The sequence below is a fragment of the Pimephales promelas genome, chromosome 18 (genome assembly GCF_988280905.1).
Source record: "Pimephales promelas chromosome 18, fPimPro1.hap1.1, whole genome shotgun sequence".
Taxonomy (NCBI): Eukaryota; Metazoa; Chordata; class Actinopteri; order Cypriniformes; family Leuciscidae; genus Pimephales; species Pimephales promelas.
In genome coordinates this window covers 21,567,284-21,590,667 of record NC_142786.1, presented here as the reverse complement: position 1 = coordinate 21,590,667, position 23,384 = coordinate 21,567,284, and the positions used below count along the sequence as shown (strand labels likewise).

The window sequence follows — 23,384 nt, the reverse complement described above, 5'->3', positions numbered from 1 at the left end:
CATGTAATATCTGCAAGAGGTCATGACCTTTGAATGACTAAAAAAGCTTGATCTAATTGTAGAAATCCAGTGTTTCTACAGTTTCCCCAAACATAACATGATTCCCGGTCAGTGATATATATATATAACTTTCTTATGGATGAAACTGGCATTAAAAAATCAAATCGTACATTATGTACCACTGATTTGCTTGTTTCTCAACTTACATTTCTGACACATTTATTCTCGCAAAAGATATGCACATTATAGATGCTTTTAAACTGACAAAGTCTCATGAAAGAGACAAGTGTGTTAAAACTGCAAAAAACTGCAGACAGTGGGAAGAGAAAGATCTTGTTTTTCTCAATTTCCTCAAATCACCTGCTCTGAGTCATATCCTGAAAGAATATCCACAAAAGAACCTGTTATTTAATTTAGCCCCATTTCACATTCATTTTACATTCCATTGATCCAGCCTTTGCGACCTCTGACCTCTGTGCTCTTGTTTTGCGGTGACAAAGAATAACGAACAATGTGTCTTTTTGTTTACAGCTTGCAAGCCGTTTCTTGTCATGGTTTGTCCTTTATCCATTGCTGTGTTTGTTTGTGTGTGCGTGTGTGTGTGTGTGACTGTCTGTCTGTACTGGATGTCCAAATGTCTTCAGTTCAGGTCATCTGTCCATCTGTTCTTCCTCCTCCTGGACTTCTAGAATAATTGGAGAAACAGAAAGCAATTGAGTCTAAAGTATTAAAAGATGTTATCACTTGTTTATTGGCTAGATGTTTATCTCATCAAAAGTGCAGTTGTATTTGGTGGAGAGCAGGAGCACATGTTCTGCAATGTTATTAGTGTCAAGAACTTCAGAGGCTTCCAGACAATCATTTCAAATCACAGTAAATTGCTGATGTGCTCTGTGGTGTTTTGTGTGTCCTGTTACACCAACACTCCCTACAAAGCCTACTGAAAGGGTTAGTTAACCCAAAAAATGAAAATTATGTCATTAATGACTCATGTTGTCCCAAGCCCGTAAGCCCTCCGTTCATTTTCAGAACACAGTTTAAGATATTTTAGATTTAGTCAGAGCTTTCTGTCCCTCCATTGTAAATGTACTGTATGTGCGATACACTGTCCTTGTCCAGAAAGGAAATAAAGACATCATCAAAGTAGTCCATGTGACATCAGTGGGTTAGTTACAATGTTTTGAAGCATCGAAAATACATTTTGGTCCAAAAATAACAAAAACTACGACTTTATTCAGCATTGTATTGTCTACCGGTTCTGTCATGGATCCGCGTTCAGTGACGCTGCTGACGTGTGTCTGGTGCGTCCGTGTGTCTTCCTCTGTGTGGAAATACTTAGATATGTTTGCGAAGATTGTTTTGTACAGCGTGCTTCACTGAACGCGGATCCACAACAGAACCGGAAGACAATACAATGCTGAATAAAGTCGTAGTTTTTGTTATTTTTGGACCAAAATGTATTTTCAATGCTTCAAAACATTGTAACTAACCCACTGATGTCACATGGACTACTTTGATGATGTCTTTATTTACTTTCTGGACACGGACAGTATACCGTACATATATTTACAATGGAGGGACAGAAAGCTCTCTGACTAAATCTAAAATATCTTAAACTCTGTTCCGAAGATGAATAGAGGTCTTACAGGCTTAGAACGACATGAGGTTGAGTCATTAAAGGAGAACTCCGGCGAACCTTTGGTCTAATAACACATCGGTACCTGGTCAATCTTTCTCTGAGATTTGTTTTCATGATAATCGAATGTAAAGAGTTTTATCTCTAAAAACTCTTTAGCGTATAATGCTAGTACTGGGGGCATTTACTAAGTAAAAATAAATCGCTAGTTTATACCACTAACAAGACTCAAAATAGCCCCACACTAACACAGTAACATAATGAGGGTCCATACATGCAAAACGAAGCACTGAGAACTTTGTAAGTGTGCAGACCGTTTAATAAAAGAAGATACTTTATAAAGACAGTTCACTTCATGTATACACAGCAAGAGCCATCTTAGAAAATAGTCTCGATAAGTCGATCCCCGAACACCGTTCATACAGTTCAGAAGTTCGCTGAACTTCATACAGTTCAGATCACTCAGCACGGTGTTCGGAGATCGACTTATCGAGACTATTTTCTAAGATGGCTTCTGTCTGTATACACAAAGTGGACTGTCTTAATAAAATATCTTCTTATTAAACGGTCTGTACACTTACAAAGTTCTCAATGCTTCGTTTTGCATGTATGGACCCTCTTTATGTTACTGTGTTAGTGTGGGGCTATTTTGAGTCTTATTAGTGGTATAAACTAGCGATTTCTTTTTACTTAGTCAATGCCCCCATTACTAGCATTATGCGCTAAACAGTTTTTAGAGATAAAACTCTTTACATTCGATTATCATGAAAACAAATCTCAGAGAACGATTGACTAGGTACCGATGTGTTATTAGACCAAAGGTTCATTGTTCGCCGGAGTTCTTCTTCTTCTTCTTTAATAGCAAACAACTTTTAGGTGCATACCGCCACCTACTGTACTGGAGTGTTTATCATCATGTTATTTAATAATTAGTTAAATTCTATTCCACAACCTTGTGTCTTTTAAAAATTTAAATAGTGCCTTCCTAGTAATTCTTATATCCTCTCTCTCTCCTTCTGATCCCAGTATCCCTACCAGATTCCACTCCCGCCCTGTCTGCTGAACCTTATCTTTAAATACCCGTCTTTCCACCTCATTCAATGTACAGTACAATATTATGTGTTCAGCATCTTCTTTAACACCACAGTTCTCACATTTATCACTATTCCTTTTGCCCATTAAAAATAAATGTAATTTTTAATACTAACAGATTTTTGAAATTTATAATATTTCCTTCCTTTCCTATCTTCTTCCCACCAGTTCTGCCATATTTCAAGTCCTTTTCTCTTAACCACCGCTTTTCCTTCACCTTTTCCTAGTGGAATTGTAACTGTTATTACCTTTAGCAATGCCCCTTTTGCCAGTTTATCTGCAATCTCATTCTCTTTTATCCCCTCATGTGCTGGTACCCAACAAAACTGAACATCTATGCCACCCCGATGCAATCTTAACAAACTATGATAATCTTCTCTGACCGATATCATTGACTGAATACTTTTTATGATAGCTAAAGAGCATATTACCACCTTTTCTGGTCTGACCTCTTCAACCCACTGCAATGCAATAATGACTGCTACTATTTCTGCTGTATATACAGATAACCGGTCAGTTAGTCTTTTGGAGAAATTTATTTTAAAATCTGGAATATGAATACCAACTCCCACACATTCCTGTTTATTCTTGGCTCCGTCTGTATAAATGTTTAATTAATCAAAATAACTGTTTCTCATGTAATTGCTTGTTTTAATTCCTAATTCCTCCATTCTCAATTCTCTTTTCTTTTCCGTGATATTAATATCAGTCTTTACTTCTGGGAAAAGCCATGGTGGTATATTACTTAATGGATTGGCCGTGGTGAAATCTGAGGCTTCCATTTCATATCCATCCAAACCCAAACCCCTGATATTTTGCATACTCCCAATATTCCTGAATTGTATCTTTTGTTGGGTTTTCTTTCCCACTTCCTTTTAGTCTGATCCAATACGTCATCGCAAGTTTCTCTCTTCTTAACTCCAATGGTATCTCTCCGTCTTAACAGCTCTGATGCATACATGTAATGCTCTACTGTAATCTTTTATTTTTTTCCAATGTTGTTTTTGCTTCTTTTCCATAAACTACACAACCATAATCAATTCATGACCTCATGCATGCCCTATAGATGTTAATTAAAGACTGTCTATCTGCACCCCAGTCACATCCAGCCACAGCTCTCAGAAGATTTATAACTTTTTTGCATTTAGTTTCTAAATGCTTAATGTGTATTTTCCATGTACACCTATTATCAAACCATAGACCCAAATTTAAATTCATTTACTTTCACCATTTGTTGTTCATATAATGTTAACTTGTCAGCATATTGGTTGCGCATCTTTGTGATCATCATATAACAAGATTTGCTCGTCGACATCTTAAACCCCCACTTATATGACCACATCTCTACTTTATTAATTGCTTTTCTTATATTTTCTAATACATATGGCACATTCCTTCCTCTCATCCAAATGGCCCCATCATCCGCATATAGTGCGGATTTGATACATCCATCCAAGTTTGAAAAAATATCATTTATCATTATGTTAAATAGTATTGGACTGATTGCACTCCCCTGGGGAATACCATTGTCTACCTAATTCCATTGACATCTCTGATCCAACCTTAACTTTAATTTTCCTACCTGTTAAAAAGTCCTCAATCCAATTATACCTTCCTCCAATACCCATTCTATTTAATTTAATAAGCAGTCCTTCCCTCCACATGGTATCATATGCCTTTTCCATGTCAAAATATACACTATTGGCATTAGTTCTTTCATTTTCAATGCCTTTTCCAAATCATTACTCGAACTATTAGTAATGTATCTATTGTAGATCGTCCTTTCCGAAATCCACTTTGTATATTAGTCAGCAATCCTCTCTGTTCCAATATATGTGATATTCTGCGAACTATTACATTTACATAAATGAGACGTCAAAGCTATAGGCCTATAGTTATCTGGGTTAGCTGGATCCTTACCAGGCTTATTAAATGGTAATATTACTGCACTTTTCCAACTATGCGGCAGTATTCCATCCCTCCATATCTTATTAAAAAGTCTCAATACTAATTTGGATGATTCAACTGGTATCTGTCGGAACATGGCATAACATAATTGATCTTGTCCAGGAGCTGTATATCCAGTGCCTATGTTGAGTTCCGACATTGTAAATCCATAGCGTTGACACCCCATCCTCCTTTTTCATCTTCACTTCCTTGTTCTCTCTGAGTGCAAGTTCTTCCTGCTGCTTATGAATTTCACTCAGGTGATTACCACTGTGTACTGCCCTACCTAACACTTCTGCCTTTTCTTTATGTTCGCCGGAGTTCTCCGAGTCATTCATTTTTGGCTGAACTAACCCTTGAACACCATCAATGTTTGAGTGCCCTCTGCAGACTCCAAAGAGTATCACACACACATTTCTTCACGCTGAGATCTCTGTTCATAAGTGTCAGCAGCAGCAGCACATTCAAATAATCAAAAGAAAACTTTAATGATACAATAATAAATACATGTCACTGACATGTTTCTATATAACACATTCATTTTTAAATACATTTAGGGATGCACTATATCTTTGTTTTTTAATGTAATCTCTGTTTATGCAGGGTATTATTAATGGCAAATGAAATAAAAATGGACAGTTCTTATTTTTCTAAAATATTGTTGTATTTTATTATTAATTACGTATTTATCTGTGCACATCATTTAATGTGCCTCATAATCTTTAATCAAATCCCCCCTTCCTCTTGCAGCATCTCTTCTCTTCTCTGATGACGAGAAAGCAAACCACAAACATCCAATCAATGAATTAATCATGGACAAAATCAAGAAGTTCAAGAAGTCATTTCACTCAGTCACAACAGGGAAGAAAAGACTTTAAGAGCTGTATCAGAGTGATGATAGCAAAACCATTTGTGTTCATGCATTGCAATGAGAAAAAGGGAGGCTTTTGTAATTATTTTGTTAATTTTATTAGTCTAATTTCATAACCATAAGTGTAAGTTTTCTAACAAAAAGCCCCATTTCTCTGTATTCCTTATAGAATTCAAAAAATATTTTTCGACTATTCAATCTAGTACTAATGCAAAAGCTAATAAGAATGTACATTTGTGTACTGTCTTCAAAATGTTTATAATATTTTTTTTTTATGTAAATATGTGGTCATTGCTCACCTGGATCTAAAAAGAGTATCTTGTATTATTTTGTTTAAAGTAATACAAAATAAAGAACCATTTTTTTCTTATAAAAAGAACCACCATCTTTATAAATGTTACTTTTAAATGCACAGCTAACACTGTTTCTTTGTTTTTTGTATAATATCCAAATACCCATTAAAATCATTTAATTCCATAGGTTATAACCCAGAGCTATGGACTAATGTGGGCTCTAGCACGGCTCAAGTGTTTCCGGCGACAGACTTTCAGATGAATCGATATATATATACAAAGCTTGGTCTTATGTATTTATCTCACAGCCTATTGTAATGTTGTGGTACATTGTTTTAGCATTAGCTTGTGATGTGTTTGAACGTGAAATCACAATTTCAATATCAGTGCATCCCTAATTAATGCATCCAGAAATGAATTCCCAGAATTACCCAAATGGATATGAACGCTGCATGGAGACTCTATAGACGCGTCTACTCACATGTTCAGAGTGTGTAACAGGGTCCTGCTGCTATAGTAGTCTGAGCAGATAATGAACCAGCACAACCCAGGTGAGAAGGAAACACACAGGCGTTGACCGAGATGCCTAAAATAAACAAAATAAAAAGGTATTGTTTCAGTATATTTAGTAGATGCTCATTTGTTGCAAAATACATCTTAAAGAGATACCCAAAAATGTCAAAATTCTGTCATCATTTACTCACCCTCAAGTTGTTGCAAACCTGTATGAGTTTCTTTCAGTTGTTTGGCACCATTGACTTCCACAGTAAAAAAATACAATGGAAGTCAATGGTGCCCACAAAAAAATGCTGAAAATGTTGGGTTAATATGGACAAACCCAGCCATTGGGTTACATTTTTAAATTACATTTTTAACCCAATGTTTGAGTTAAACTCATACAGGTTTGCAACAACTAGAGCGTGAGTAAATGATGACAGAATTTTCATTTTTGGGTGGAGTATCCCTTTAAGTTTGCCCTTGAAATTTAAAGAGTGATTTCCCGCAGAGATGTCCAACTTCGGTCCTGGAGGGCCACTATCCTACAGAGTTTAGCTTCAACCCTAATCAAACACACCTGAACAAGCTAATCGAGGTCTTCAGGATCACTAGAAAGTTACAGGCAGGTCATTTTTTTCTGGGTTGGAGCTAAACTCTGTTGGACAGTGGCCCTCTAGGACCTACAGGAATGATTTAAAGGTGCAGTAAGTGATTTCTGAGAAGCACTTGATATTTGAATCAACCCAAACAAGCACACCCCTCCCTTCGTTGTATTCAACAACCCGGTCTCATCCCAAATCGTCATATAACTGACGTTTTGGGACGTCTTTTGACCATACGTCAATATTCGCCTTTTTAGGGCCCCCTTAAACGTCGGTAGATGAGGTTATGGGATCCTAACTCTACCCCATACCTAAACTTAACCCTAAACCTAACCCGTCACCTAACTGACGTTAAAGGTAAAGCGTCAGTTGTATGACGGCCCGGGATCGCCATCTACCGACGTTTAAGGGGGCCCTAAAAAGGCGGATATTGACGTATGGTCAAAATACGTCCCAAAACGTCAGTTATATGACGATTTGGGATGAGACTGTGTTATATTCAACACGCAACGGAAGAGTGGATGTCTCTTTATCACCGCTGAAACCCTTACGAAAAAGAAGTTTATTCAAGTGTGCCATTAGTATACTTCTTTTAAACTAAAAATAAGAAATTATACTTTCAGTTTATTTTTCCTGTACTTCTCAGAAGTATACTATATGTACTTCTAAGAAATATACTTCAAATTACACTTAAGTGTACTTGACTTATACTGAGAGAAAGACAAGAATATTTGTCCTGTTCTTGTACTCAATCTTGTGATCCAGAAATACTTAAAAGAATAATTAAGTATTCAAAGTATACTTGTATAAGTATTACAGTGAAAAAGTAAACTATAAATTCACTTGCAGTACACATAAGATACATAATTATGAACTAGTTGTGCACTTACTGTTACACTTATAGTACACTTGTATGTACTAAAAGTGGGCCAATTTAGTCCCAAGCGGTATTAAAATAGTACACTTACAAGTTTACTACTAGTACATAGTGACATTAGTATACTTACTAATGTATACTTAAAAATATACTTGAACATTACTTAAGTATACTACATAAAATGAACTTGAAATATACTTCTTTTTTGTAAGGGAAGCGAAGCTAAACAATGCTTCAATGACTCTCAAAACTCTCCTGTTTCTATAGCCAACATTCATTAGTTCAAAATGTATGGTGTGCTCTTGTGTTTTACAGTTCTCTCCACAATGTGGAGCAGTGTGACAGTGTTTTATTGTCTGAGATTTTTCCATTGTGTGTTTAAAGCAGCAGATGTTGCAAATGTAATGCATTTGCTTTCTCTCAGGAATTCAAATGGCTTTGTATAATTAGTAGCTTGTTTAATTAAACGTGCATGCATAAATAAGTTGATTGGTGCGCTGTTGAGAGCACGTCCCCCGTCGCATTTCCTCTGTTTACAGATGCCTTCCTTTAATGCAGAACAGAGCCATTGTTTAACTTTACAACACATGAGGATAAGAAGCAGATGGAGCTTTCAAATAGATCCATGTTCTTAAAATAACGGGGACACCTGTTTACATTCATGTTCACTCCCCGTTTGCTTCGTCAGCAGATCCACAGTGCCTCGTCAGACAATCTAATAAAACATGTCACTTCACCTCGAGGGTTTATTGCACTCATTAAACATGAATATTATCTCATCCACTGATATTTTCACAGCACACAGAGATTAAATACAGAGATTGGTTTTAATTTTCTGCAATAAATCTAATCGCCAAGTGTGTTATATGGAAACAATGTGCTGTTGAAATCATCCAGATATTTTAAAGGTTCTGCAGCTCTGGATTTCACAATGTTTTTTTTTCTTTTCATGGGGTGTAAGAACAGGTCATGACTTATTTCCTAATTTTTCACTGAAGATAACACTTCCATGTTATTGAAGTAAACACAGGGTTTAAGATGGCTGACCTCTGTGTTTCTGTGTGGAGGAGTTCAGTCCGCCCGCAAAAATGGTAAAGTAAGCAATTGCACTTTCACAATCCCATCTCAAAGACACAAGGCATTTGTGTCTCAGAAAAGATGAACCACATTACTCAAGACTTCATAATGTATTGGGACATGTGAGTGTTCTGTGTATTCAGCATATTATAACAGAAGAGGTTGAAGAAATACCTGATTCCTATCATTGACTGTGGGCGCAGTGGGCTTTTTTTCAAACACACTTCCATCTGTTTCTGTAAAGCTTGTTTCTTCTCCAGCGTCTGTGCCTTGTCCCATTAAAAACTTCTCTAGATCATCACTGCTGGCATTACCTAATGAGACACATACAGTGGATCTTGAAGAATGAGCAATGATAATACTTCATGCAAGTACATAAACGCATACAGTACCGTTCAAAGGTTTGGGTTGGTACGTTTTTTTGTGTACACGTTATTTTGATGCTCTCTGTGGCGATCAGGACGAGAACGGTGGCGTGATTGATAATCTGCGCGACGCACCAGTCTCGTTTCTCTCACAGAGAAGCGGAAGCATAAAGGAGAAGAGATGACAGTGAAGAAGTGAAGAATCAATACTTTTTCAAAAAGAATCGCTACTTTTTCATAGTTTTAAACTATGTATAATTACATTATAATAAATAAGACTGCAACAAATGTATAATTAAATTTTTTACACCACATTTTTTCAAAAATAATCGCTACTTGACAAAATAATAATGTAACAAATGTATAATAACACTGTAATAAAAGTAAAATTACATAGTAATAAATGTATGATAACACTGTAATAAATGTATAATTACATTGTAATAAATATATAATAACGCTGTAATGTACAATTACGTTGCAATAAATGTATAATTAATTGTAATAAATGTATAGTAACAACACTGTAATAAATGTGTGATTACAGTGTAATAAACGTATAATTACATTGTAATAAATGTATAATGACAATCATGAAAGGAATCGCTACAATGCTGACTCGGTGATCAAGAATTTCTTCTTATCAATATTTTGTAATATGTTTTTCAGGATCCTTTGATGAATAAAGAGAAAGAATCTTACTGACCCCAAACTTTTGAACGGTACATTGGGCTTTGGTTTTCATGTTCCTGCGATATAAAACTGATGATGATGATCAATGTACATTATACTGACATGGCCTTTAATTCATTGTTATACTGTACAGTCAGCAGCGTGTTGTATATTGTGACTTTTATATGGTTTTACTGTGATGAGACAATCCTATTAGAATTCCCACATAAAAATGAATGCATAATAACTGTATGATTAGATTTCTTCTAAGATTAATCTCTCATGAGGCGGACCTCCTGCTAGTAATGAATGACACTCATGTGTTGCGGTCGGGACACCCCTCGCCCTCCATCTGATTCCAGAGATAAACAAGCGGGCTGTGACTACAACTCTGCACCTCCTGCCCCGTTGTATTCACGCCTTTAGCTCGACTAGTCTAATCATGTCTGAGGAACTCAATGATTAGATCTTAACAACCCAACATACATGTGAAAATAAAATGATGAACATATTAGAAATAAAGGTTCAGTGAGTGGGCTTCTACATAGAACTTTGTGGTTCTTGACTCAATTTTAAAGAACCCTTTATGCCTAAAAGGTTCTATAGAGAGCCTAAGTCCCTCCCCTTCCGGTCGACCACCATGGGACCTTATTTCGGAAAAATATTGAATGGTAGTCAATGGCGAGAGACAACAAATATTTTGATCTCGTTTGAATTGTGCCCTGAATTACACATATCATGTTTGTCAATTTAAAAGATACATTTTAAAGTAAAGAAAGTCGCAGTTTGATATGAAACCGTTGAGGTAGAAGACTGTGAAAATACGTAAGACTACAAACCCCAAAGGTGCACATTTTCTCTCAATGAATGAAGCCTCAGAACTTTACTGAGGCTAATGTCTGTCATTGTTTCTACAGTCTTACGTTATAATCGTAACGTTACGCCATCATACCTGAGTGTTTTGTACCAGACTGCACACACACGAGAGATGTAGTTCATTAAGCGATTTTCATATAAAACTAAATGTTACTCTTCTGTTTTATGACAAACTGCGACGTTTTTGACTTTCAGAATTATCTTTTAAATTGACAATCATATGTGTAATTCAGGGCACAGTTCAGACGGAATAAAAAGATAAGTTGTCTCTCTCCATTGACTACCATTCATATTTTTTCCGAAATAAGGTCCCATGAGCTGGAAGCGGAGGGGCGGGACTTAGGCTCTCTATAGAAGGAGAAATGTATGAAATGATTACCTAATACTTTCATGTTTAATATTCAAAACGTTTTTGTGTAATAGTATGTTTATGAGCGATTTGATTTATAAAAGGAATTCACTGGCACTTTTTTTTTCCTACTATGGAAGTCAATAAGACCAGATACTGTCTGGTTACTGATATTCTTCTAAATACAGTATCAGAAAATCGGTTGAATGCATTTGAAAACGGTGAAACTCAGTTTAACTCTGGGGGAGTTGTAAAATGAGCCTATTTCCAAAAAAGTGAAGTATCCCTTTAAGTACGTTGAATTGTTTAATTGTTTTAAATTCTATGAACTTAAATTTAACTGAAACTGGGTTGTGATTTTATTTCCCAGCATGCTTTGCTTTGCCATGATCCTTAAAAGGGAGAGTAAATGCGAAAATTACGTGTTTTGTGCCAGATTAATGTTAAGCAGGAGATTTAGTGGTTCTTAATATTTTGTTTTGCTAGTTTTAAAGAGTTTCTGGTTTTGGGGTTTTTTTGTGGAGCATGTGGAGCAAAGCATTGGGTCACCAATTAGCAAAGTAGCATTTTTTAAATAAGCTGGTTAGAGCTAGCAAGTTTCCACTATACTAAAAATATTTAAATTGAGATTACATGATCATTTTAAGTTGTGTGTGAATAAGCTTACTCAAAATGTATGATCTGCAAGTTCTGCTTACTTAAACGTTACACTTCTTGCCTTAAACAATGTGATGTAACTGATTATCAAATTATTTGAGTGTTACCAACTTATTTGGGTTTACAGTGCATAAAATGATCCGGGTAAAATGACGGGAAGGTTCACTAGTGGCCACAAGCGATGTCTTGGTGGAGATATTTGTTTTTAATGACCCTACAAGTTCAATTAAAATATGAGGAAAATAATTTTTTTTAGTTTTATTTATTTAAACATTTTAAATATGAGGGAAGATCAAAACACTAAACGTTGTTAAGGTATTTATCTGACAATTGTTTTGGGCAAAATACAGCTACAGGTTTACTTTACTATGCAAAAAAAAGAAAGAAAGAAAGAAAGAAAGAAAGAAAGAAAGAAAGAAAGAAAGAAAGAAAGAAAGAAAGAAAGAAAGAAAGAAAGAAAGAAAGAAAGAAAGAAAGAAAGAAAGAAAGAAAGAAAGAAAGAAAGAAAGAAAGAAAAATGCATAGAAAAACTAAAGGCTCAGGGGAAAGCATACATTGACTAAAACATAATCAGTAATATTTCAGCTCTCTGTTGTATTTGCATGTGTTTATAATTTCTTTGTATGACAGCCTGGGTAAATATTATGTCACGCAATTTGTCATGTTTCATTATCACACATAAAACTATTGACTCCAAGCTAGCAATATACTTACAAAATCTTTAACAAACTTTTAATATTTGGATTAAGGGTGAAGTCTTCCTGGACCGGACGTCACTTTTGGCCACTGCATTTACAACGCATTCTCACCCCAAGGCGTCACCTTTGACCATGCTTCAATATTTGACGTTTTAGGCGCCCTTTAGCGTCACTTACATGACGCGATCCTACGGCGTCATCGAACTGACGCTAAAGCAAAGCGTCAGTTAGAGGACGCGGTTAGGTTTAGGTGTGGGGTGGGGGTAGGGTACACGCGATCCTAGGGCGTCATCTAACTGACGCTAAAGGGCGCCTAAAGCGTCAGATATTGAAGCATGGTCAAATGCTTCCCAAGGCGTCAGTTAAGTGACGCCTTGGGGGTGAGAATGGGCTGGCATTAATGAACGTTCCAAACAACCTTTTTTTTTTTTTTGTATGTATTCAAGTTCTCTCATTTTGGAAATGTTATGAAAACATGATTTTTTAAATTGTTTTCTAAAAGTTCCAAACATCCATTTAAAAAAAATGTTTTAAGAACGTTTTGTCTAAACATTTACACATAACTTTTAAAGAACTTTAGTGAAAGTTATCGGAACGTTCTCTTTTGGTCATAAAAAAAAACGATAACTTGCTGGGAACATTCTGGAAAGCTCTCTTTAAAAATAAATGCAAAATACAAGCAATTACCTGTAAATTTAATAGTGGACCTTTAAATTACAGCAAATATCTGTGAAAAAATATAGGCTATTACCTGTAAATTTACTTTTTTTTTTTTTTTTTTTTTTTTACAGTGTGTGTATGAATAACCTGCAGAACTGTTTAAAGTTCTATATAGACCCTTTGTGAGACCATTGAAAACCTACTGAAGAACAGGAACCCGAACGTTGAATTGTAGTCGTACTCCGGGGTATGCGTGGAATCATAGTCAAAATTATATTCGTCCTCGTCAGCACCTGCCAAGACAAAAGAGATTTGATTTAGCTTTGTGAAAAACTCACAATTGTGGGAAGCAATGTGGAAGTCAGCATCTGTGCCGATCACTCAACATGCCTGTTGATGAACTTACATTCACACAGTCAGACAGGGATTGTCATGGCATGTCAGCCATTAATTATGACTTCCCTTCACAAACACAATTAATGCTTTGAACATTATCTGTCTATCTTTACTGACCAACACATCCCAATCACCTCACCGAACCATAGAGGACATTGTTTGCCATTGAAAAGAAGCAGAGTCAGTAATTTGAGATCTTTGTATTGCTTCTCGCATACTATTGCCATTTGTCAGTTATGTGAGACCATTCAGCATGACATTCTTTCTTCCCAAGCATCTTGTCTGTTCCTGCATCTGTGATACTGTGAGATTACTGGGGACTGAGATGATAATGAATAGAGCCAGCAGTAACATCTGTGAAGCCAGTTCTGTCAGGCTCAAGAGATTGTGAAAAGACATTTGTTTAACAGAGATTTGACTCATCAGCGTTGAGTTTTTTAGATCTGACAACCGTTCAAAAGTTTGAAGTCGGTACAATTTTTTGTGTTTTTGAAAGAAGTCTCTTTTGCTCTTGGGCGGCAAAAATCGAAGAAGAAAAAAAACATAAACATTGTATTATTTAAAATAATATCTATTTTGAAACAGTTATTTGAAAATATTGTAAAGTGTAATTTATTCCTGTGATTAAAGCTGAATTTTCAGCATCATTACTCCAGTCTTCAGTGTCACATGATCCTTCATAAATCATTCTAATATGATGATTTGCTGCTCAAGACAATTCTGATTATTATCAATGTTGAAAACAGTTGTGCTGCTTGATAATATTGTGGAAATTGTGACACTTTTTTTCAGGATTCTTTGATGAAAAGAAAGTTCGAAAGAACTTTTATTTGAAACAGAAATCTTTTGTAACATTATAAATGTCTATACTGTAACCTTTGATCAATTTAACGTGACCTTGCTGAATACATATTAATTTCTTTCAACAACAAAAAATTCTTACTGACCCCAAATTTGATCAGTATTGTGGCTATTATAACAGATTTTTTTCAAAGTTAAATTAATAAGACCCTATTTTATTCTAAGAATGCTTGAAAAAGGCAACTGTTCTTCTTTCCTAAATGAGTCCCAAGAGACAAGGCATCATGGGATGTGTAATCGGACAAGGTGGAGTATCAGCTTGTCTTTGCATAAAACCAAAGTCCTTTTAGGCAAGTCATGCCACACGGCCGCCATCTTGGCAACGCCTCCGGGCAGCTATTTCGGACTACCAAGACCAGGCTTCTATTTAAATGAATCCCTCACAGGTTATATTTTACTACACATGCGCAAGGGTTCTCTCGCTCTCTGTCATGTGCTCGCTACTGCTCGCTCGCTCTAGATTCTGGGAGATTTGGCACCAGGGAGATCTATCAATCTGCGGGACTCACAGAACTTGGGACGTCTGATATTTACACAACTAACACATATCAAATATGCCGCCTTTTCAAACTGTAACACATTTTCTGCTGTCGCAAACCTCAATTGTGTGCATGCGTTGGTGGAACCAGACGATAGGCTTAACTGTTTCCCGACTTCACTGTTAAAAAGCAGACGATTGGCTTTCCAGCGGGAGGGGCGGGACATGTCCATACAACTGCCATCTTTGGTGTTACGGGTTTTCCCTATATAGCTGTATTGAGGATTTAGTAAGTGGCATGTCTCTATATAAATAGTCTCTGATAAAAACCTGAGATCTCTATCTGGCACTGGATCTGGATCTGGCACTGGATCTGGCAAGGGTTCTGGCACTTGATCTGGCACTTGATCTGGATCTGGCACTGGATCTGGATCTGACACTGGAGCTGGCAAGGGTTCTGGCACTTGATCTGGCACTTGATCTGGATCTAGCACTGGATCTGGCAAAGGTTCTGGCACTTGATCTGGCACTTGATCTGGATCTGACACTGGATCTGGCAAGGGTTCTGGCACTTGATCTGGCACTTGATCTGGATCTGGCACTGGATCTGGGTCTGGATCTGGCACTGGATCTGGCAAGGGTTTTGGCACTTGATCTGGCACTTGATCTGGATCTGGCAAGGGTTTTGGCACTTGATCTGGATCTGCTTGATCTGGATCTGGCACTTGATCTGGCACTTGATCTTGATCTGGATCTGGCACTTGATCAGGATCTGGCACTGGATCTGGCACTTTATCTGGATCTGGCACTTTATCTATATCTGGCACTTGATCTGGATCTGGCACTTGATCTGGCTCTTGATCTGGATCTGGCACTTGATCTGAATCTGGCACTGGATCTGGATTGGGCACTTGATCTGGATCTGGCACTTGATCTATATCTGGCACTTGATCTGGATCTAGCACTTGATCTATATCTGGCTCTTGATCTGGATCTGGCACTTGATCTGGATCTGGCACTGGATCTGGATCAGGCACTTGATCTGGATCTGGCACTTGATCTATATCTGGCACTTGATCTGGATCTAGCACTTGATCTGGCACCTGGCACTGGATCTGGCAGTGCACTGGGCACTTCAGGATCCAGGATCTGGATTTATAACTGGCACTAAAACATCAGTCTCCTCTGAATCATATGGAAATCTCCTAAATCTTTGGGTCACCGTGTATTTATAGTACTGGATGAGTCCCTTCAGTACTGATTATCCTCAGAGTTCAGTTTTGATAGGATCCGACCCCAGAATCTACTTCCTTAAGATGAAAAAAAAAATCTGTCAGGCTTTTCCTCTTACATCTTACTCATTTATACAGCTGTTTAGCGAGACCAAGGTGATCAGTGTTTTTTCTTCAGGGAATATGTGAATGATATCCAGACTACACCTGGGAGTTGAGCCTAAGAATCCCACCTCATATGCCTTAGGCTTATCTGGATTTGTCTGACTCCGTTTACTTTGAACTTTTTGGGGAGAAAGGCAAATATCAGATGTCAGAGCAGAAAAGGATTGTTGAAAGCTCTGTTCCACTGTAATTTACACCCAGACACATTGTAAAAATTGGTATCCTGCGATTGTTTTCTTTAGAAGCTGAATGTGTGGTTCAATAGTATTCATGATTTAAAATCCTTTTGCATGCCTATTTACTCGATTCTTATTGGTTATTCGCAACATCCAGTGGTCCGAAATTTCCCAATAAAAATTTCCCACCGTATATTAGTTAGCTGAAGTTGCTACTTTAGTTTCTCGTACCAATGATTCATTCATTTCATACAAACATAAGTAATCAGAAGCACATTTCCTCCACACATCACACGAAAAATCATGCTTACAACAAAATGTTGTAATTATGAGATAAAAAAATAATCATGACATACAGATTTTGACTTTTTATCTCATAATTTTGACTATTTATTTATTATTTACTTGAGCATTATTTTTTCTCCTATGTGGCGGAAATGGGCTTCCAGAGTAATCAATTGCTGTGAACGTCCACTTAAATATTAATATTACTGTAATGTTGTTTGTCTTGTCACTAGGTGTGTACATTTTAATGGGCAATTAGTAACTGGCATTTGAGAGTTGAATTGCCAGTGTCAATTTATTTTCAGTGTCTTATACTTTATTTAATTCCATTGTTGTTTGAAAAATAATTATTAAATACAAAATTTAGGAACCCTTTAGTTTAGGGTCCAATTCTCACTGTGAATGAGTTGCTTATTAGCACTTATTAGCTAAGATATTGGCTGTTTATAAGTGCTTATTAAGCACATTAATGCCTGATTCTGCATGACCATATTCTACATCCCTCAATCCTTCCCAATACTTAAACTGAACAACTGCCTTTAATTCTATTAAGAAGTAATAATTAGCAGTTTATAGAGACTAAAGTCATAGTCTATAGTGAGAATTGGATGCTAATCTAAAGTTTGACCAAATTTTTGGCTTTTGTTCTTTTGGAAACTATTAATTTGATTTTTTTTTGTTGTTGTTGTTGTTGATTTCACACATAGAAATATATGCATAATAAGTTTATGACTAATATTTATTTTAAATGATCCAAAGTTCAACATCATGAAGATTAGATACGAAGCACATTATTTCTATATTGTAGATGAGAGTGTTTGATTGACAGCATCATTGAACCCAAAACCCAAATGTTTTGCCATACATGACCAAGAAATGACATCATGGCTGTGTGCCAGTACCATTAGTTCTCTAAACCGTTTCCCAGACTGGCCTTGCTTTATCATTACAATCACCACTGAAGAATGCTCTGAGCAATTTTTCTTCATCATCCACATCCTCGATGTTCTTTTCAGACCAATCATAATCAAACTTACATGCAGTCATACTTCTTTGGAGACTGTTGTCTATGGACTAATGATCATCTGCACGCATAATCTTTTCACTTTCTCTTGAGATTCGTGGGAAACAGGGCCAAGTTAATACCTGGATCAACACCAATAAACAAGTGGTACCATAAACAGCATTGAGGCTCAGCACTCTTCCTCAGCGAGCGGGATCTGTGGTCAGCATGCCATGGTTTATTTTACAGTCATCATCCCCAGGGTACAGCAGTCAATCTCTATTAAAGGGATAGTTCACTTTGAAATTAATTTTTGGTATGTTTTAGCTTACCTCAAGGGCATACAAGATGTAGGTGTCTTTGTTTCCACAGTAGTTTCATTTTTTATATTTTTAGGTCAAACCGTTCTAGTCTGTCATATAATGCAGGTCTATGGTCACCACCTCAAAGAGCATGCACAGAGAAGTCCAATTTAAACATGATGTAACGACTCGTAAATGTAAGTACACATTGATGGCCTAAGACATGAAATAAGTGGTTTGTGTGAGAAAACTAACAGTATTTATATCGTTTTTACCTCTTGTAACCACAGCCACGTCCAAGTGAACTGAGGGCATGGGTGCTTTGTGGCTGTGGTTACAAGAAAACTTTTTATGTTTTAAAAACGATATGAATACTGTTCATTTTCTCACACAAACCGCTCGTTTCATGTCTTATGCCATCATTGTGTACTTATATTTACGGGTTGTTAAATCATTTTTAATTTGGACTTCTATGTGCATGCTCTTTGAGGTGGTGACCATAGACCTGCATTATATGACTGACAGACACAAACGGTTTGACCTAAAAATATCAAAATTGAAACTACAGTGGAAACAAAGACACCTACATCTTGGATGCCCTTGAGGTAAGCTAAAACATACCAAAAACTAATTTCAAAGTGAACTATCCCTTTAAGCGCCATCTAAATACTCCAAATTAAGCCTCATACAGTCCACAACTCACGCTATGGGTTCTTATACAAACATTATCGTGGTCCCCTTAATCAGATTAGCTTTGACAAACAAAGAAACAAAAATAACAGTTTTGTGTTTTGTCTAGGAGTTAACCTGGTGGATTTTAGGGTGAAGGTATTCACATGCCCTGCTGAATGAGTTTCCCTTTCAAGTTCTCCTTCGGCGAGGAAAGTTAATGAAGCTGAGCTGTGAACCGATGGCTCAAACACACATGTTTTACCCCACCGTGCACCACGTTAAATGGTTTTTTTATTGTCCTTGTCACATTGCCACTGAGATTTGAACACAATTCCAGAGTTTAAAGGGTTCAACATACTTTCTGGCTGTTGTCCAACTTCGTGTTCTCAGTGTAGACTATAAATCCCAACCATGGTCACACCAAACACACAGCGAACAAGCTGGAACACGAAAGCAAAAAAGTAATGAAAGCTAAGAACAACACCATTTCAACTAAGAATAGTGTGTTTTAAGCTGTGATTGACCATTCGTAGCAGTCACTGACAAACATAGTTCCTCGTGAGGCATTGGGAAATTTAGTCAGGCGGAACTTGACCCTTCAACTCCCATCAACCACCATCAGTCATTCAAAGCCCCCAAAACTTGTGATTTCAAGATGTTATCTTAAAGAAATGTCAAAACAAGCATGAACTCAAAGTTATGAAAATATCCTTAAGGTAAGACTTCACTCCCATAATGATTTTTGGCCAATTTTTCTTACAGCGCCTTATCGCCCTACCCGAACCCCAGGAGGTGGTGAGTTCAGTCCAAAAGTGAATGTTACTCATCTCATGATATCCCTATCTTATGTTTTCCAGTAATTGATTTATAAAATCTCCAGGCTCTTGGCACATACAGTTGGGCACATTCCCCAGCGCAGGCTCTCAAGCACTCCAGCACATCTCAGTGTAAATTCTCCGAGTGCACTAAAAGCGAACAACAAATCACAATGTTTGAATAGTAGTAAATCTTTACTGTGAGGGTTTTACTCCGGCTAAGGATATCACTCAGTCTTCTGCTCCTAATTATCACTTATTGTAGTTCTGCACCACAATGATGTCATGGATGTTCTCACTTCCTCAAGACAAAAGAACGAATTCCTGCTTGTTTCTGCTGGTAGTCTATGAACAGAACAAGAGGAAGTGGGAGCTGTGAGAGTGTGTGTGTGTGGACAGAAAACAGCTGTGCAGGGAACGGTGGGATTACTTTGCCCTCGTGATTGTTATGACCCCCTGGGGCTGTCTGTCATGCCGAAGAGTTTGCGGTGGATTGCACTGTCATACAACTCCATAAGGATGATGCACTTTTGTGTCCTTTGGAAATTTCCAAACCAGGTTATCTCGACTGGGACTTTAAGAGCTGCGTTTACAAGTGCCATAATGCTCTCGCTTCTTTTGTTCTTAGAAATTTCGCGCAATACTTTGCCCAGACAAAATGCAAAAAATGTGTTAGACGACACATCCTCTTTTGCTTTCTTCAGTTTTTTTTTTATTTAAGGTCGTTTTAAACATAAATGACTATTTCTACCTGATTTAATCCTTGATTTATTTATATTTTTTCAGTATTTAGGGTGATTATTTTATATTTTGCATTGATAAGTCAATTAATTCTTTCATTAATTTGGATGTTACCACATTGTCAGTGCACCTGCTACAGATCAATAACTAAGCTTGATAACTTTCTGAAAATATAGAAGTCTTTGTGTGCACTCAAAGACACAAATCAAAAGCAGGTTTCCACAACACACACTTTTCCTGTCAGCGGATCTCTGCATGCTCATAAACATATTTTGTCAATACAGTGAGAATTTATTTTAACCCAGTTCAGGGTTTTTTAAACTGTAGGTCACAAACCATTTGTGGGACGCAGAGTTGGAACGTGCAAAGTCACTTGGCTTCAGATAAGTCAACGTTTCGGTGAATGACACACACATACACAGTTTAGTCTAGGGCTGCATGAAATACTAGTATTAAATAGAAATCTAACAGCTTCTGGACCCCTTATCTCAAATATTTTGGTGGGTTTTGAGATAAATTTTACTTGTGGGTCTGGAATGGAAAAGTTTGGGAACCCTAATCAATCTATATGACCTAAACACAAAACTAACAAAATTATACCTTTCTTTCTTCTGTGGAACATGAAGGATATATTCATGTGGTTGTTTTGTCAACACAGTGAAAATCAATGTTGTTATGGACCCCATAGACTTTCATTGCATGGACAAAACAGTTTAAACATTCTGCAGAGGCGGACAGAGTACACAGCTCCATTACTTGAGTAAAAGTACAGATAGCCCTTGCTAAATTTTACTCAAGTACAAGTAAAAGTACTACAGTCAGATGTCTACTTAAGTAAAAGTACTAAAGTACTTGAGTATCACGAGTACATTTTCTAAATATATTACTCTGCCACAGTGCTTACATTTATGGAAACGTTCTACATTGAGTTAATGTTAATGTTAATACCTTGGAGAATGTAAAAGGAATTCATTTTCATCTTTTTACCATGTTGCTTTATATAACAAAAAATTTCTGAAAATTTCTGAATTTTCGGTTTCGTCTCTTATCTGAATCTGACCATGGAGTTGACTTTGGCGGAAAGCTGAAGGTGATTTCTGATAGCCTGTCCCAATCAGTGGCGCCTGTCCAATCCAATCATATTTGAGAGGAAAACAACAAATTTTTCTTTTTCCTTTTTTTTTAGAAGTAGAACAAGTACTTTTTAGAACAGGTACTCACAGTTATGGATAGAAATGCAGAGGAGTAAAGAGAGAGTACAATATTTCCCTCTCAAATCTACTTGAGTAAAGTCATGAGTACTCAAAAATGACCCTCAAGTAAAGAACAAATCCCTCAAAATTGTACTTAAGAACTGCATTCAAGTAAATGTACTCTGTTACTGTCTGACTTTGAATGTATGTATGTGTGTGTGTTCTGCAGATGAAGGAAAAAGTCAGGTTTTGGAACAACATGAATGTAAGTTATGATTTGCATATCCCAATAAGGAAACTATTGCAAGTTAGCACTTTTTTACAGGTTTCTCAGCCTCAAATACAACACATGCAAATGCCTTTTTTAAATGCTCACTTTGTAGAACTTTTAATCTCTCACATCCGTCTCATTTCAAACATTCCCACATAGTAAAGTTCCCTCATTGAAGTCAATCTCAGTCTCGCTCTCACTCACACACACACACTCACTCACCCCAGCAGAGCGGCAGCAGTAGAAGAGTTCCTGCCAAACACACTGATATCATCACACAGCGCTGAGGTAGTCTTGCCATGTCGCTCTAAAGGGTTGGTGTGTGTATGTGTGCAGCCTCCACGCTGTGCCTCTGAATGACTGCAGCGTGTGAGTGAGTGTGAGGAGAGGAAACCGCCTGGAGAAGGGGTGGGAGGAAGGAGTAAGAGGGGGTGGGAACTCCAAAATTGTAGATGCCTCATTCATCTGTTAACTAGCACCTCCTTTAAACAATACCAGTGTCTGTCTCAACCCTGAAAGTGGATTAGGGCTATAGCTGATATGACTCTCATTCATTTCAATGGGTTATTTTTAGTAATCTGGAATTTTAAGATAGATGAGAGATGAAAAGACTGACCTGGGGTTGGGATGTGGGTCACAGAGCGCACAGAAAGCAGATGTAAATGTCATCCGCAGCTGTGGGATTGTGGTGTTGCATCTGCTGTTTGTCAACTCATCTTGATAGTGATAACTTGGATGCCTGCTGTGTTGTTAATGGTTCGGAAAAGATGTTTCAAGATCAGTTAACAAAGGCATTTAATGTCGCCCTACAAGAAACTTCAGAAAGTGCTTAAAACACACTGCATATTTATAGTTTTTTGGACATGATTTTATGATAATACCGTTATTTTTTATTGTACAGTAGTTTTCCAAGTACCTTAAACAGAAGAGGTTTTCCCAGTCTTTAATGCCAAGGACCGCTACATCCCCCATCCTAAATATTGCTCCAAACCAGCATTAGTGAGCCAGTTAATCTGTAGAAAGGAAAATGAGATTTAAATAATCTTCATCATTAATCACATTATTTATTTATTTATTTTTACATTTAAACATTTTAAAATTTATATTATTTTTGTATTATAATAATTAATTCATATTATAATATTTGTAAAACTATTTAAACATTTGTTTTATATATAATAGTTTAATGGTTTAAATATTTAATCATAAATCACATTATTTATTTATTTTTAACATTTAAACATTTTTAAATATATATAATTTTTTAATTATAATAATTCTTATTATAAAATTTTAAAAATATTTAAACATTTATTTTATCTATGATAGTTTAATGTTTTAAATATTTAATCATTAATCACATTATTTCTTTATTTTTTAACATTTAAACATTTAGCTATTTCGATTAGCCTTCCATGGCATCGAACATCCACATTTACTTTCAGAATTTATAATTTATTCTCTGTCATACTGTTCTGATTGATTAATAGCCAGCTGAAAGCCTATATCCATAGTCATAATTACTGTAATATTATTAGGAATTTTAAGAAATTTTAATATATTTAGTTATGTGTATGCATGTTTTTTAGTGTTATTATTTTTTTGTATTATTTATTTATATTGT

General features: G+C 36.5%; 1 protein-coding gene across 1 annotated transcript; it reads right to left on the bottom strand.

Moving 5' to 3' along the window:
- Nucleotides 1–576: 576 nt before the first annotated feature.
- LOC120484990 (uncharacterized) lies at nt 577–22,136 on the bottom strand. The gene is made up of 5 exons (XM_039680449.2): nt 21,983–22,136; nt 13,374–13,463; nt 9,068–9,207; nt 6,321–6,425; nt 577–685 (listed from the first exon to the last, which is right to left on the bottom strand). The coding sequence occupies exons 1-4, from the start codon at nt 22,059–22,061 to the stop codon at nt 6,351–6,353; spliced, it is 384 nt and encodes a 127-aa protein (XP_039536383.2). The 5' UTR covers nt 22,062–22,136; the 3' UTR covers nt 577–685; nt 6,321–6,350.
- Between the last annotated feature and the right edge of the window lie 1,248 nt (nt 22,137–23,384).

Coding starts and splice junctions, on each gene's coding strand:
- LOC120484990 (XM_039680449.2), bottom strand. CDS start 22,061: ATGGCAAGACTACCTCAGCGCTGTGTGATGATATCAGTGTGTTTGGCA. Junction 13,464..21,982: donor ACTGCTGCCGCTCTGCTGGG/GTGAGTGAGTGT, acceptor TTGTCTTGGCAG/GTGCTGACGAGGACGAATAT. Junction 6,426..9,067: donor CAGTCAATGATAGGAATCAG/GTATTTCTTCAA, acceptor TGTTTATTTTAG/GCATCTCGGTCAACGCCTGT.